Genomic DNA, 15,532 nt, shown 5'->3' on the forward strand with positions numbered 1-15,532 from the left:
CTTTAGTTTCAGAAATCATTCTAATATGCTGATTTGGTGCTCAAGTGCTTATACAGTTGAGGTGAAAAGTTTACATACACCTTGCAGAATCTGCAAAATGTTAATTATTTGACCAAAATATGAGGGATCATATAAAATGCATGTTATTATTTTATTTAGTACTGACCTGAATAAAATATTTCACATAAAAGACATTTGCATATAGTCCAGTTGAATTTATATAAAAAAAAATGACCCTGTTCAAAAGTTCACTTCCCTTTGATTATAAATACTGTGCTTTTTGGTTTAATGATAGTTGTTTATGAGTCCCTTGTTTGTCCTGAACAGTTAAACTGCCTGCTGTTCTTCCGAAAAATTCTTCAGGTCCCATAAATGTTGTGGTTTTTCAGCATTTCTGTGTATTTGAACACTTTCCAACAATGACTGTATGATTTTGAGACCCATCTTTTCTAAAAAACATGTAAATATCTTCTGTAGCTTCTGAAGGGCAGTACTAAATAAAATAAAAAAAATGTTGGTATTTCGACAAACTAAGAAAAATATACACATCTTCATTCTGTTCAAAAGTTTACACCCCTGGCTCCTAATGCATTGTTTTTCCTTCTGAAGCATCAGTGAGCGTTTGAACCTTTTGTAATAGTTACATATGAGTCTCTCAGTTGTCCTCAGTGTGAAAAGATGGATCTCAAAATCATACAGTCATTGTTGGAAAGGGTTCAAATACACAAAAATGCTAAAAAACCAAAGAATTTTTAGGACCTGAAGAATTTTTCTGAAGAAGAGGAGGCAGTTTAACTGTTTAGGACAAACAAGGGATTCATAAACAACTATCACTAAAAAAAAAAAAAAAAAAAAAAAAACAGCTGTGGATCATTCAGGTAACAACACAGTATTAAGAATCAAGTGTATGTAAACTTTTGAACAGGGTCATTTTTATAAATTAAACTATTATTTTCTCTTGTGGACTATATGTAAATGAACATCCATGTGTCTTGGTACTCTTATGAAAGCACATCAAAGACTGACACTACATTTTTATAGTAGTAAACTCTCTTTAACGCCTTAAAAAAAATCTTACTGACCTCACACTTTTTGAACAGAAGTGTATTTATACACTTAATCTTTCTTTCAATTAGCTACCAGTTACGGCATCATTTGTTCCACAGGTTTACTGAGCCCATAAGAGAGGATTGTAAAAATAAAGTGGGCCACGTTTTACAGGCCAGTCTTGCGGCTTCTGTACAATTGCGGGGCGACTACACTGTGGTGGGTCTCGCTCCCTGTGCGCTCGCAGATGAGTAAGCTGCTTGTTGCTCTCCTGAGCAAAATGAGTGATGCTCTCTGAAAAAATGTCAGGCATTCACATATTTGAGTTGATAGAATGGGTGCAGATGTTTACCATCTCCACTACACATCATGAGATGAATTGTCAAGATGTCGATTTTGTAAAAGTCATGTAATGCAACTGGAATGTTGATTTTCTTCCTCATCCTTTAAGCTTTAATCTCTCAAAAAGCAATCTTTGGTTTTCAAGGTCGAAAAGGTTCATAGAATTGGAGGATTCCAAGGCTTGTCTATAAATTCAAGAAGAATGATGGCAATGTGCATGCAATCATATACACATATGCAGTCTGGGAGGATCATTTACACATCAGGCCAATTAACCTCTACAGGGGGCGCCGATCGATCAGCCGTGCTTCCTGCAGTGGCCCAAAAGGAAGCTGCTGTGGTGGCCAGAGAGGACAGGTGAAAATAAACAGCTGGCCAGCTGATTATTTGTACTGTTCCACATCACATAGCAGCTCGGCCCACCATGATTGCCCATGGGAGCCACGTGAATTTGCCCTGTCAGGTCACCTTTCATGGAGGACATACAACAATAACAAAAACACTATGTGGAATGCCAAAAATGTAGCAGGCAAATGAAATGGCGGTAACCATGGAAACGGAGTCATTTCGTGCCCGTGAATTTTTCCAGACATCTGGCAACTTGCGTTAAGCAGGTGCAGTCTGGGTACGAACAGGTATGTTCCATTTATATCTGCCTCTGGGCGATGGAGCGGGTACATCAGAAAGATTCGGTCTGTTGAGAATCAATTGAAATGTTCTCTCCATTACAGCTCACATAATGTCCCTTCTGAGAATCATAACATTGGAAGATTCAACTTCTGATCACGTAGGAAGGAACGAAGGGCGAGAAAGAATATATGTGAGCCAGAAATATGCTAGACATACTTATAAGAATACAAAATCAATATTTAGGCTTAACTGACAGGCATAACGTTGGAAATTTCTGTCATTAATTACGTTGTACTCACATTATGTTGTTCCAAATCTGCAAGACCTTCGTTCATCTTCAGAACACAAATTAAGACATTTTTGATGAAATCCGAGAGCTTTTTGACCCTGCATAGACAGCAACGTAACTACCATGTTCAAGGCCCTGAAGAGTAGTAAGGACATTGCTAAAGGGGTCACAGATGCAAAACTAACTTTTACATATTGTTTGAATGTAAGGTGTGTTGGCAGTTTGTGTACACAACCAACCTAAAATGATTAAAAATCCACCCAGTGGTATTTTTTATATATTTAAAAGTAACATCCCCTTTTTAAAATCAGGTCATTCTCAGCTTCTTGTCGGTGTGACAACACACATTTGATTGACATGAGCGCCTTACCTTAGACCCGCCTTCGCCGAGCTGAAACAGTCCGAATACGATCACCATTGTGTCGACTCAGGTGCAGGGGAAGACTGTAATTGAGCGATTGAGGTGTTCTGTTGTTGGATGTAATAATGGACATAGCAGTCGTAATTTACTCCCGACATCTGAGCCGCTGAAGAGGCAGAGGATAACATTACTTTCGTTTTTAAAAAGAAAAAAAAGCGCCGATCCCGATCGACATATGCATCTATGTTCGTGTGAATCATTCCTGATGCAGCTTCACCCACAGCAGAAGTGAGTATAAGGGTTTTTTGTGCATCTTTGCAAATAACCTTTCTTAATAATGTGCTTGTTGGTAAGTTTCGGTGATAAACGTGGCTAAACGCGGCTATAGTAAACATTATGGCTCGTAATCCCACAGCAGAGAGGGGCGGGGCAAGCAGAGCTGATTTGCATTCAAAGGGACCATGCAATAAAATTAGTTGATTTTTTGCAGAGCTGATTTTGACAAGGTAAAAGGGTGTTTTTTTTACACTACTATTGAGAATTTTTAACCAAAGTATATTATACTGCCCTCCAAAGGCAAAGCGCAGTAACTACACATTTGGTCAAAATTGAGTTAAGGCTTAAAATGGGCTTTGTGACAACTGTTTTGTCCTGTGGCAAAGTCTCCTGGTTCAATTTTGTCCCGTTTCAGAGAAACGACAGTGTCAAAATTGCAGTAACTACAAAATCCAAACGAATACCATATATGGTGTAAAAACTTTAAAGGCATTTTTCTCAGTTTCAGTGTTGGCGTAGTTACTGCACTTTGCCTTTGTAGGGCAGTATAGACTTTTCATTAAGACCCTAAAGAATCATATGAACTTGTGGAAAATGGGCATCCGATGACCCCTTTAATTTACCTGGTCAAAATCAGCCCTTTTTAGAGCGAGCTATTCTGTTGCATGTTTCTTTAAATGCTAAAGAGCTCTGCTCGCCCCGCCCCTCTCTGCCGTGGGATGATGAGCTGTAATGTTTACTTTGGCCACATTTAGCCGCATTTAGCTGCAAAACTTGCTAACTACCACATTATTAAGAAAGGCCATTTGCAAATTTGCATAAAAACCCTTATACTCACTTCTGCTGTGGGTGCAGCTGCATCACGAATGATTTGAACAAACAGAGACGCATATGTAGATCAGGATCGGCGCTTTCCTTTCAAAAACGAAAGTAATGTTAATCCTCTGCATCTTCAGCGGCTCGGATGCCAGGATTAAATGACGACTACTATGTTTATTATTACATTCAACAACAGAACACCTCAATCACTTAATCTGAGACATTCTTGTCTTCCCCTGCACCTGAGTCACACAATGGCGATCGGAGTCGGACTGTTTCAGCTCGGTGAGGGCGGGTCTAAGGTAAGGCGCTCATGTCAATCAACTATCGTGGGAGTGGCCTCTGTCGGTGTGCCGTCACACTGACAAGAAGCTGAGAATGACCTGATTTTAAAAAGTGGATGTTACTTTTAAAGATTAAAAAAAAATACCACTGGATGGATTTTAATCATTGTACAGTGGTTGTGTACACAAACTGCCAACACACATTAATGTTCAAAGTGAGTTTTTCATCCGATGACCCCTTTAAAATAGTCCATGTGACATCAGTAGTTCAACTGTAATGTTTTGAAGATTGTTTATGTTCTCAATGCCAGAAGGATGTGATGAGAAGCAGAACAAGTCAGTATTATAGGGTAGTATGAGTCTGTTTGTGCCAGTCAGGAAAATTCCCCTGTGGTGTGGAGGAGAAAGACAGAACCAACAAAAGCAACGAGCGCATTATGCCCACTGTGGCGAAAGGTTCTCGTCATTGTCCCGGCCAAAAAGAAGCAATGAAAGCAGGACATCAAAGGGCGAGCGGGAGAATGGGCTGTCTGAGCCAAGAGCTTTAGATCTGCTCTGCCCCCCATACATAATCACCCCGCCGGAAAATACAGTAGGCTTTACAGGTAGAGGTCGAGAACACTGCGGCGCGGTTACTGGGGATGGGCGCTGACTTTCAATGCAAGTGTCATTGTTACAGATGTCCTATTGCAAAGATTTCGAAGCCTAACAATGTCCTGTCAAGCACATGTGTGGTTTTTCCAGATGAGGTGTCATTTAAGGGATAGGAATGGCTTTATTATGGATTCAAACATTTCAGCTTTACATTGAATTTTAGCCAAAAAACAGGGCTTTAAAACAATCAATTCCATTAGCTTTCAAGGTTTTCCAAGTCATTATACTTACTAATTTTGCTTTATGTAATTTGTATGCAAATTTACACACTGCAAATTTTTGCCTTGTACATAAATCAGAGATTATTGTGAGTGCATTTTACAATAAGTTAAGTAAATCATCTATTTATATGTGACCCTGGACCACAAAACCAGTCATAAGTAGCACAGGTATATTTGTAGCAATAGCCAACAATACATTGTATGGGTCAAAATTATAATTTTTCTTTAATGTTTTGTGGTCCAGGATCATGTCTTTCTTTTTTAATCTTTCTACTGTAATTATTGGTGGAATGTTTTTAAATGTCTCTTACGTTCATTAAAGTTATATTTATTTGATCAAAAATACTGAAAACGTCAGTATTATTATTATATTATTGCTGAGTTTTCTAGAGTCAAGTTTTCCATTTTAATATACAAAATTTTCATCAGCCATTATTACTCTAGTCTTCAGTGGCACATGATCCTTCAGAAATCATTCTAATATGCTGATTTATTATCAAAGAGTGGACTAATATGTTTCGGAACCTGTGATACTTTTCAGAATTCTTTGATGAATAAAAAGTTTAAAAGAACAGCATTTATCCGAAATATAAATCTTTTCTAAACTTTATTATCACTTCTTATCATTTTAACACATCCTTGCTAAATAAAAGCAATAATTTCTTCCAAAGAGAAAGAAAGAAAGAAAGAAAAAAATTACTGACCCCAAACTTTGAACGCCAGTGTAGGTTGTTATAAAAGATTTATATTTTGAATAAATGCTGTTCTTTTTAACATTTTATTGATCAAAGAATCCTAAAAAAAATTAAACAGCACAACTGTTTCCATTGATGATAAATCAGCATATTAGAATGATTTCTGAAAGACTATGTGATGCTGAAGACATGGTGTAATGATGCTGAAAATTCAGGTTTGCATCACATTAATTAATTTTATTTGAAAGCATATTAAAATAGAAAAACACTATTTTAAATTGCAATAATATTTCACAATTTTACATTTTTTTTTCTGTATTTGTTTTAATCAAATATACACAGCCTCGATGAGCAGAAAATACTTAAACCATTAAAAATCCTACTAACCCCATATGTACATGCATGACTTTCCAGGTCTGGAATTCAATATTTTCCCTGATACATCCAGATTTTCCTTGAAAATCCTGATATATATAGAAACCATTAATTCTGAGACGGACCCTTTGTTTCTTTTCAACTGCATGTCCAAATTCTTTTTTTAAAGCATTGATAAATCTGTTCTTTAATATTGTATAAATGGGTTTATCCATAAACATGTGTGTGGTAGGACTTTTATTGTTAACAATAAAACAGCAAACAGTGCAAACAGGCAAAAAAGGCTAAACAAAAACACCTCTGAAACCTTCAGAAAGAAAGCCAAACCACCCACTCCATCAAACTAAACCTGCCAAGAAACATCAGACAGAAACCTGCTGTGCCACCTTCTTATAATATGGTGAAATGCTATAAATAAAGGCTAGGAAAATTATACAGGAATACAAAAAAGGTAGGAAAATGCATTAACAAGCATCTTCCAGACATGTGCCATAATGAGACTCTTAACTAAACTAATAAATCACTTTGGTAAGACCGAAAAGTGATCATGTTTACATGGATGGTGTGCTTTAAAACTCTCAGCCTATATGATTGTGTGTATAGTCTGAGCTGTAAAGTGAATCAGTGTCTCTAGAGAATAGGATCTCAAGACAGCCCTGCCCTGCTTCTCCAAAGACAAAAACACTGACATCAAAGCCTCGCTGTCATCACGCAAGAATTTCTGAGTGCCCCCATCCTTCAAGAACCAGCCACTCTGGAATTTTAAGTGGATTTCTCCATCCCATCTCTCCCTGGGTCTTTCTGAACAGAACAAGTGAGGAGGATTCAGTATAGTGTATGGATGGCAAATCATGTGACTTTTAAAACAGAAACAAAATGGTTTGTTGATCTAAATTTATAGTTCACTTCAAGAACAAAAATGTACAGATAATGTACTCACCCCCTTGTCATCCAAGATGTTCATGTCTTTCTTTAGTCATAAAGACATTTTTTTTTTGAGGAAAATATTTCAGGATTTCTCTCCATATAATGGACTTCTATGGTGCCCTGAGTTTAAACTTCCAAAATGCAGTTTAAATGCAGCTTCAAATGGCTCTAAATGATCCCAGCTGAGAAAAAAAGGTCTTATCTAGCGAAACAATCAGGTATTAAAAAATAATAATAATAAAAAAAATTACAATTTACATACTTTTTAAGACCCTCCTTCTTTGGCTGGGATCGTTTAAAACACAACTCAGGGGCACCATAGAAGTCCACTATATGGAGAGAAATCCTGAAATGTTTCCTCAAAAAACTATTTTATTCTGGAAGTGAACTTCTCCTTTAAAAATATATATTTCAATGGTTTCATAAATGAAAATCTTATTAGTAAAATAATAATATTAGAGAGAAAGAGAAATGGATGGGTCTCGTTCCAAAAATAAGTGATCAATAGCCATGCATCAACAAACTGGTGAATGATAATAATAAATATTTCACATTTGTACAAAACAGCTCGTTTTACTGTTTGATATAACTATTGTGTCTTACCATAATATTTTAATGTATTATATAAATTTCTAACACACTTGGTTTGTAGCGCAAACATTTGGGCTGTATATGGTGCACGCGAGTTTGAACTTCCAAAATGCAGTTTAAATGCAGCATCAAAGAAATGATCCCAGCTGAAGAAAAGGGTCTTATCTAGCGAAATAATCGGTTATTTTCTAAAAGAATTGACAATTTATATACTTTTTAAACTCAAAATCTCGTCTTTTCTAGCTCTGTGTCAACTCGTTATTTCTCTCAGCGGCTAATGAACGGAAGTCTCGCCCATAGACTTAACTTTTTAATCGAATGCTTTGTTAATTATTACACATTGCAGTACATTTTCGTTATTTAAACTGCGGTCTGAACAGTTTAAAAGCAATTTCCAGTTGGTGTATGGGAAGAGTGTGCAATACTGCCACCTATCTATCATACAGCGACACGGCATTCATTTTGAGTCCCTCCATCGTTATGGCTGAACAGGAAGCGCCCGCTCCTCTGAAATCTCTCAACTCGTTTGATCCAACATTTATCTCTTTTATTAATAGATCCAGTCGGGATGCCGAAGCATGGTGGCTAAACTTCGAAGGGAAACCAACGTCCTACGGCAAAATAAAACCGATGACATCGCTTAAGATGAACACTTATCTGAGTAAGTACCGCAGAAGTTAGCAAACTTAACCGGTTTCCCTTGCCGTGTTTACTAAAGCAAGTATTTTCCAGCTCACCCGTGGATCTTCAGATCATCTGATGGAGCTAAACTGCTGGCTAACCTTAATGAAGTTTACTTTCCGACTCCTGCGCAGTATGAAGAGTACGGATACCCACGGTACCAGCGTGTCTACGTGACTGCACCAGGTTCGAGACAGTTCTTCATCTTAAGATGCTTCATATGCATTTGATATATTTTAAACGCATATTTATGTTTTGTTTTTGTCAGTGTACTCATTACAAGAATACTGTATACGGTTAATCAGGAGCATGGTGAGAAAAGAAGACATCCGCAAGCTGGAAATCCCCCAGGGTTTGAGAAAGGACCTCAGCCGTGAACCCGATCTACTGAGAGACATTCAGATTTTATCTGCCAAGAGATCAACAAATGGCTCAAACTGACACTTTTACCTCAGACAGCAAGGACAAACACATTCATTTAGGATGTTATGTTCAAAGTGAAAGTATGCAGAAGCTCATACTTTCACTTTGAACGTGGAAAAACTTTGTTATATGCGATACTGAACCACAGATCCAGTCTTAAAGGAACACTCCACTTTTTTTTGGAAATAGGCTCATTCTCCAACTCCCCACGAGTTAATAAGTTGAGTTTTACCGTTTTGAAATCTATTCAGCCGTTCTCCTGTTCTGGCGATATCACTTTTAGCTTAGCTTAGCATAGGTAATTGAATCCTATTAGACCAATAGCATCGCGTTCAAAAATGACCAACGAGTTTCGATATTTGTCCCATTTAAAACTTGACTCTTCTGCAGTTATATCGTGTACTAATACCGGCGGAAAATGTAAAGCTGCGATTTTCTAGGCCGATAAGATTAGGAACTACACTCCCATTCCGGCGTAATAGTCAAGGAAGTTTGCTGCCGAAGCAGGCGCAGTAATATCAAACTTCCTAATCGTGTAGTTCCTAATCTTATTGGCCTAGAAAATCGCAGCTTTACATTTTCCGCCAGTATTAGTACACGATATAACTACAGAAGTGTCAAGTTTTAAATAGGAAAAATATCGAAACTCGTTGGTCATTTTTGAATGCGATGCTATTGGTCTAATAGGATTCAATGATCCTATTAGGGGGGAGGGGGATTGAGCCTATTTCCAAAAAAAGTGGAGTGTCAAAATCGTTTTTTGATTAGTAATATGCATTGCTAAAACTTAATTTGGACACCTTTAAAGGCAATTTTCTCATTATTTACTATTAATTTTTTTTTTCCACCCTTAGATTCACAAATTTCAAATAGTTGCATCTCGAACAAATATTCAATTGTAACATGCATTTAAACCTCAATTTAAAAAACAAAAGACCATTATGACTGGTTTTGTAGTCTAGGGTCACTGTTGTACATGAAAACAACAAATACGGGTTAAAAGTGTTTTATTTAACTTTAACACCAAAGAACATTAACTTATATGACATCTCAGTTTTTATATGACCATTTTGAATAAAATAAATCAATGACAGCAATATATTTATAGTTTATGATAAGATTTAATATTTGTATTATGAATGAATATTGCACTTTGGAAACAGGCATAGAAATCCCTGAATGTTATGTTCACAATTATTTTGTACATTTTAGTTTATTAAAATGAGCAGACTGACATTTGAAAAATGTTTTGATGCATTTGAAACTGACTGCATGCTACTTTAAAATTGTTATATTGTGACAACAAAAACTGCTGCAAATAAAATTATGTTTTACTTAGAATGTAGTTTCAGGTATAAGTTACTTTAAGTTAAACAAGACATCTCAAGCTTCATGTGCAGTTTGTTCCCAAACCATAACTGATTCACTACAACACCTAAATGAATGTGAAAAATCACTATGAATTACAGGTCACACTACAGCCATCTAAAACAGAGAGGAATCGAATTCAACACGGAAGATCAAGTGAAGTTATACAATCATGTTATGAACATTCACATTTGGCCATTAAATTACAAACACCACCTTGCAAGCTGAAAAATATGCAGCTGGTTTGGAAACAAGGGGAAATTCCAATACAATAGGAGTGTCGTGAGGAACATCATCTCAACTAATGACAAAAATTAAACACAATCCAAGGAGTCTGCTGTTAATGCCCAATTAGAAGAATAGTAGAAGAACAGCACACATCCTCCATTAATTCTGAACACTGCAAAGTAATGCAATGCAAAGAAATTAAAGTCTTATATTTAGTGCATTTTTGAAGATTTTATTCAAATAAATATTTTATATTATGTGGTCCACAATGTTTTGCAGAGATCTGCAATGCTGAATGTGGATACTAATTGACCCTTCTCATGAAGATTGATTGACAGGCAAATCTGACCAATTAGAATCTGCCATTTTAGTCTGACAAATACACCAGGCAGGAGAGTAGATTAACATCAGAGGACTTGAGGTTGAAAAATGTTGTTTTTCCATTCAAACAAGACACTTTCTTATGCTCATTCATGTTTATTTCATGCTATGGCTAGAAAAAAGGAAGAGATGGTGTGGTGTCGGTGTGATGTCAGTTTCCTTTTTGCTCTGCAATGTATTACTCTCTGTCTGAGAACATGATGAGGGTCATTATAGGTCTTGCAAAGGGTCAATTAATATCAATTTTATTTGATTAGTTTCAACATTATTGTACATTAAGTTAAATTAAAGCGTATTATTTTCTGTACCATTCTCAGCACTGAACCCGAAATTCACCTCTGAAAGTGAAGTGCATCACAACATTCAGTGTTTCTTCATGGAGTCGAGGATGCGCAGGATATAGATGAACAGGTTGACTACGTCCAGGTACAGATTGATGGATGCCAAGACGTGCTCCTCCGGTGACAGCTTGTGCATCAGCAAGTGGGTATCGAAAATAATGAACCCGCAGAACAGCAGAGCTCCGGCCCCAGCGAAGACCAACTCCATTGTGTCATTGTAGAAGAAAAGCTGAAGGACAGAGAGTTGCGCAGTTGATGAGATGTGGCTTGCAAATCAAAGTGACTCTTAAAAGAATTGTTTGGGTTCAATACAAATTTGGCTCAATCAATTTGATAAAGTTGAATACTATTAAATAATATAAACTAAATGATATATACACTGCCAGTCAAAAGTTTTTGAACAGTATGTTTCTCTGCTCATCAAGCCTGCATTTATTGGTTCCAAACTATAATATTGTGAAATATTTGTACTTTTTAAAATAATTGCTTTCTATTTGAATATATTTTAAAATGTAATTTATTCCTGTGATCTAAGCTATATTTTCAGCATCGTTACTCCAGTCTTCAATATTACATTTTTTTTTTCAATATTTAAAATTTGTTTTAAATATTTATCAATATTTAAAAGTTAAGTATATATTTTTTTGAATAGAAAGATACAAACATCCGCATTTCGTCACATTACAATTGTAAGGTTCTATCTGACATTTTTGTCAAAATTGAGTTTCACATATTCTTATTCTGTGACAACATTTTTATATTATTTTATATTTCTTTTGGAAGCTATGTACATTTTAGGGCCTTTTTTTTTTAGAAAAAAAAAATGGTTCTATCTACAGAAGTCTATGAAAGCAAAACTTTGAAGCTCAATATCTCGAAAATGCTCAGAATGCAGATAGAACCTTATAATTCTATTATCTGTAATAAAAAGCTTTTGTAACACTATATCATTCAAAGGCTTGGAGTCAATATTTTTTTTATTTTCTGGGAAAGAAATGATATAAATTAATACTTTTATTTAGCAAGATCGCTTTAAATTGATCAAAAGTGATGATAAAGCATTTATAATGTTACAAAAGATTTCTAGTTTCTAGTAAGAAACCAGAAAAACAATCTACTCAGCTGTTTTCAATATAATAAAAATAATAAAGGTTTTTTGAGCAGCAAATCAGAATATTACAATGATTTCTGAAGGATCATGTGACTGGAGTAACGATGCTAAAAAATTCAGCTTTGAAATCGCAGGAATAAATTACATTTTAAAATATATTCAAATAGAAAATGGTTATTTTAAATAGTAAACATATTTCACAATTTTACTATTTTTCCTGTACTTTGAATCAAATAAATGCAGGCTTGGTGAGCAGAAAAAAAAAAAAAAAAAACATTAAAAATCTTACTGTTCAAAAACTTTTGACTGGTGGTGTAATATTTTAAGTTGTATTAAATCCAGAATATTGTGTTGAATTTAGCCTTAGACTCACCCTCAAAAAGCTTGCAATGATCAAGATCCACAGGCCAGCAAACAGACTAAAGAAAAAGATGACCAATTATTAAATTGCATTATTAAAAAGAAAAAAGAAAAACAGAACTGTTGCAGCAGGTTGTCTATTAAACAGTATACAGTAGTCAACATTCGAAGTGGATCAAAAAAGTTCATTAAAAGTTGTCCTAAGATAAGAACAGGTATTCTTTTTGGTTTTAGGACAAATTTGATGAAAGGTTTTGATCCACTTCGAATGTTGACTACTGTAGACAACAATATGAATGAAGAAATCTTCAATCCTCCGCACAAAGGCATTCGTTTTTCCTCCCAGCGACTTCCCATGCTGCCGAGTGGGCCATGCATCACATCACATAACAAAGTTATGACTCAAGGAGCCCCATTCTTTTTGTTACATTTCATTTTAATGACTGAAAAGGAGGAATGTTTCTCCGGAGACATTTTCTGCCACAACGCAAGAACATCATTCCGTACGGATTCAGGAGTAAATGGATTAAAACAATAATTCTTGCACTCAGTTACGATGATGAATGTGACAGACCCGGGCCTTGAGCGGCCGAGAAAGAGAGAATTACCTGGCTCCGAGCTTGCTGAAGTCTCTTTTAGACTGGAAAGTATAGGCAGTGAGACCCAGGAACACAGCAGACGTGAGCACAAAGGCCTGGAGCACTATGGTGTACTCATAAAATGACACTGAAAGCAGAAAAATACGGTATTAGGCCATCCATCAAGGATGTATCCATTAATATTGGATACAATGGACTTCTATAAATTAAGAAAATGAATAAACTTACCCGCAGTGGCTACAGACAGAGACTCCAGCAGAGTCTGCATAAACATTTATAAGCATTATATTACAATATTTCATAATAATATTTAATACCCCGTTTCAATAAAAAATGAAAAGGTAGTATACTCACAAACCCAAACAGCAAATAAAGATTGACAGGGTGTTGGTGACGATACACAGCCAAGGCGAGGAGCAGGATAAGCGACCCGATAGCAGATACCAACACCAGAGCGGGGCTGAAAAATTAATACAGTGCATAACATTAACATATTGACATAGATTAAAGTGCAGTTTGTACCATTTAATAGCCACAATGATGTGGTTAACCTACAGGGGAGGATGTGTGCGCTTACCTTTCATGCACAAAGTTTTTAATGGGGTTACAGAGCATGAAAAGGGCAGAGACAGCAGTGGTGACGACAATCTGCAATGACAGGATGGTGTAGACCTTGCGGAGGAAATCTAAAGAGAAATAACCATACATGTACATATTCAATTTCATGTACACTACCATTTAAAAGTTTTTGAACAGTAAGATCTTTTTTTTAAAGAAGTTATTATGCTCTTATGCTCACCAAGCCTGCATTTATTTGATCCAAAGTGCAGCAAAACCAGTAATATTGTCAAATATTTGTAATTAATATTTAAAAACTGCTTTCTATTTGAATATATTTTCAAATGTAATTTATTCCTTTGATTTTTCAGCATCGTTACTCTAATCGGTGTCACATGATCCTTCAGAAATCATTCTAATATGCTGATTTGCTGTTCAAGAAACATTTATTATCATCATCATCAATACTTAAAACTGATGAGTACATTTTTTCAGAATTATTTGATGAATAGAAAGATACAAACTCCAAAGATCAGCATTTATCTGAAATAAAAAGCTTTCGTAACATCAATACGCTAGTCAGTATATTTTTTAGGAAAGAAATGAAAGAAATTAATACCTTTATTTAGCAAGGATGCTTTAAATTCATCAAAAGTGATGATAGAGACATTTATAATGTTACAAAATATTTCTATTTCAGATAAAAGCCGCTTTGCTGAACTTTCTATTCATCAAAGAAACCTGAAATAAATCTACTCAGCCGTTTTGAACATCATAAAAATAAATGTTTTTTTTTTAAGCAGCAAACCAGAATATTACAATGATTTCTGGAGGATCACGTGACTGGAGTAATGATGCTAAAATTCAGCTTTGAAATCACAGGAATAAATTGCATTTTAAAATATATTCATATAGAAAGCAGTTATTTTAACTGGTAAAATATTTCACATTTGTAATGTTTTTGCAGGCTTGGTGAGCAAACGCAGATGTTTGGTTTGTGCTTTGGATTCACAAGGATTATTTGAGTTCTCAAACAGGATGTCTAGCTTTCACAATAAACCTCGAAAAGCAGGTTTGACAACAGCATAAGAAACATGTAAGGTTTCTAAGAAATTTGAAGGAGCCTCGTGACAGCTGATTTAACATTTTTACCTGGCCCTCATGATTAAACACAGTGAAATAAATGATTAAAATAAGATAAGAATTCCGCCCTGTCAATCATTTCCAGGCCATGTTATTACATGGACTGTATTACTGACTACGCAGACACCAAAGCCTTTTCTATAAATTACATGTAATCTGACTCACCCATCCGGATGTGGACGCTTGCCGTCGCGACGTTTGTGCCATAATTAAAATCATCCTCAATGGAGGATCGCGGATACTTCTCCTGATTCATGTTTGATCGAATTAAACGCGTATCACTTACACATAAATACAAGAGATCATACGACGCTGTCTTCCGTCTTTCTGTGGTATCTCAAGTCGCAAGCTACTTCACAAATGTGCTTACTGCCACCTAGGGTATCAAAGTAGTATGCTAGTGTGCTTTTCACATTTAAGATGTTTTTAATGCGGTCTAGTGTGGATATTTATGCCTCGTTTCCACTGAGTGGTACGGTACAGTACGGTACAGTACGGTACGGGTCGGGTCGGAAAACCATGAATTGGCTAGCGTTTCCACTGCCGACAGTACCCTTACTTGATAGGCGTGGTGTATGCCGGAAAGTAGTGATAACGTCACTTGATAGACGTGGTGTATGACGGAAAGTAGCTTGACGTCATTGTCGCGCAAAGAAGAAAGCTAAGACCGCAAACATCAATGGAGGACATTCGCGAGTTATGTTTCGCGGTGGCATTGTTTTGCAAGGTGTTGTGTGTGTTTTAAAAATGGCGCCTCTTGTGTTGCGTTGTCGTTCTGTAGCACGCGCAAGTGACGATTCTCTGTCAACCAATCAACGCTCTGCAGTG

General features: G+C 36.1%; 2 protein-coding genes across 2 annotated transcripts; one reads left to right on the forward strand and one right to left on the reverse strand.

Annotated features, from left to right (window-relative positions):
- Positions 1-7,991: 7,991 nt before the first annotated feature.
- On the forward strand, positions 7,992-9,466 carry vhll (von Hippel-Lindau tumor suppressor like). Its single transcript, XM_073838048.1, has 3 exons — positions 7,992-8,172; positions 8,244-8,378; positions 8,461-9,466. Exons 1-3 carry the CDS (start codon positions 7,992-7,994, stop codon positions 8,631-8,633), a joined length of 489 nt encoding a protein of 162 aa, XP_073694149.1. The 3' UTR covers positions 8,634-9,466.
- Positions 9,467-9,605: 139 nt separating this feature from the next.
- On the reverse strand, positions 9,606-15,323 carry LOC141333118 (protein lifeguard 4-like). The gene is made up of 7 exons (XM_073838047.1): positions 14,870-15,323; positions 13,581-13,689; positions 13,358-13,463; positions 13,232-13,265; positions 13,013-13,130; positions 12,418-12,463; positions 9,606-11,162 (listed from the first exon to the last, which is right to left on the reverse strand). The coding sequence occupies exons 1-7, from the start codon at positions 14,958-14,960 to the stop codon at positions 10,956-10,958; spliced, it is 711 nt and encodes a 236-aa protein (XP_073694148.1). The 5' UTR covers positions 14,961-15,323; the 3' UTR covers positions 9,606-10,955.
- Between the last annotated feature and the right edge of the window lie 209 nt (positions 15,324-15,532).

This window comes from Garra rufa, chromosome 4 (genome assembly GCF_049309525.1).
Source record: "Garra rufa chromosome 4, GarRuf1.0, whole genome shotgun sequence".
NCBI lineage: Eukaryota > Metazoa > Chordata > Actinopteri > Cypriniformes > Cyprinidae > Garra > Garra rufa.

What these genes read in the sequence shown, in the direction of transcription:
- vhll (XM_073838048.1), top strand. Translation starts at nt 7,992, where the DNA reads ATGGCTGAACAGGAAGCGCCCGCTCCTCTGAAATCTCTCAACTCGTTT. An exon ending in TAAGATGAACACTTATCTGA is followed by an intron (nt 8,173 to 8,243) that starts GTAAGTACCGCA and finishes AGTATTTTCCAG; the next exon opens with CTCACCCGTGGATCTTCAGA. An exon ending in TGTCTACGTGACTGCACCAG is followed by an intron (nt 8,379 to 8,460) that starts GTTCGAGACAGT and finishes TGTTTTTGTCAG; the next exon opens with TGTACTCATTACAAGAATAC.
- LOC141333118 (XM_073838047.1), bottom strand. Translation starts at nt 14,960, where the DNA reads ATGAATCAGGAGAAGTATCCGCGATCCTCCATTGAGGATGATTTTAAT. An exon ending in AAGCGTCCACATCCGGATGG is followed by an intron (nt 13,690 to 14,869) that starts GTGAGTCAGATT and finishes ATTTCTCTTTAG; the next exon opens with ATTTCCTCCGCAAGGTCTAC. An exon ending in TTTATTTGCTGTTTGGGTTT is followed by an intron (nt 13,266 to 13,357) that starts GTGAGTATACTA and finishes ATGTTTATGCAG; the next exon opens with ACTCTGCTGGAGTCTCTGTC.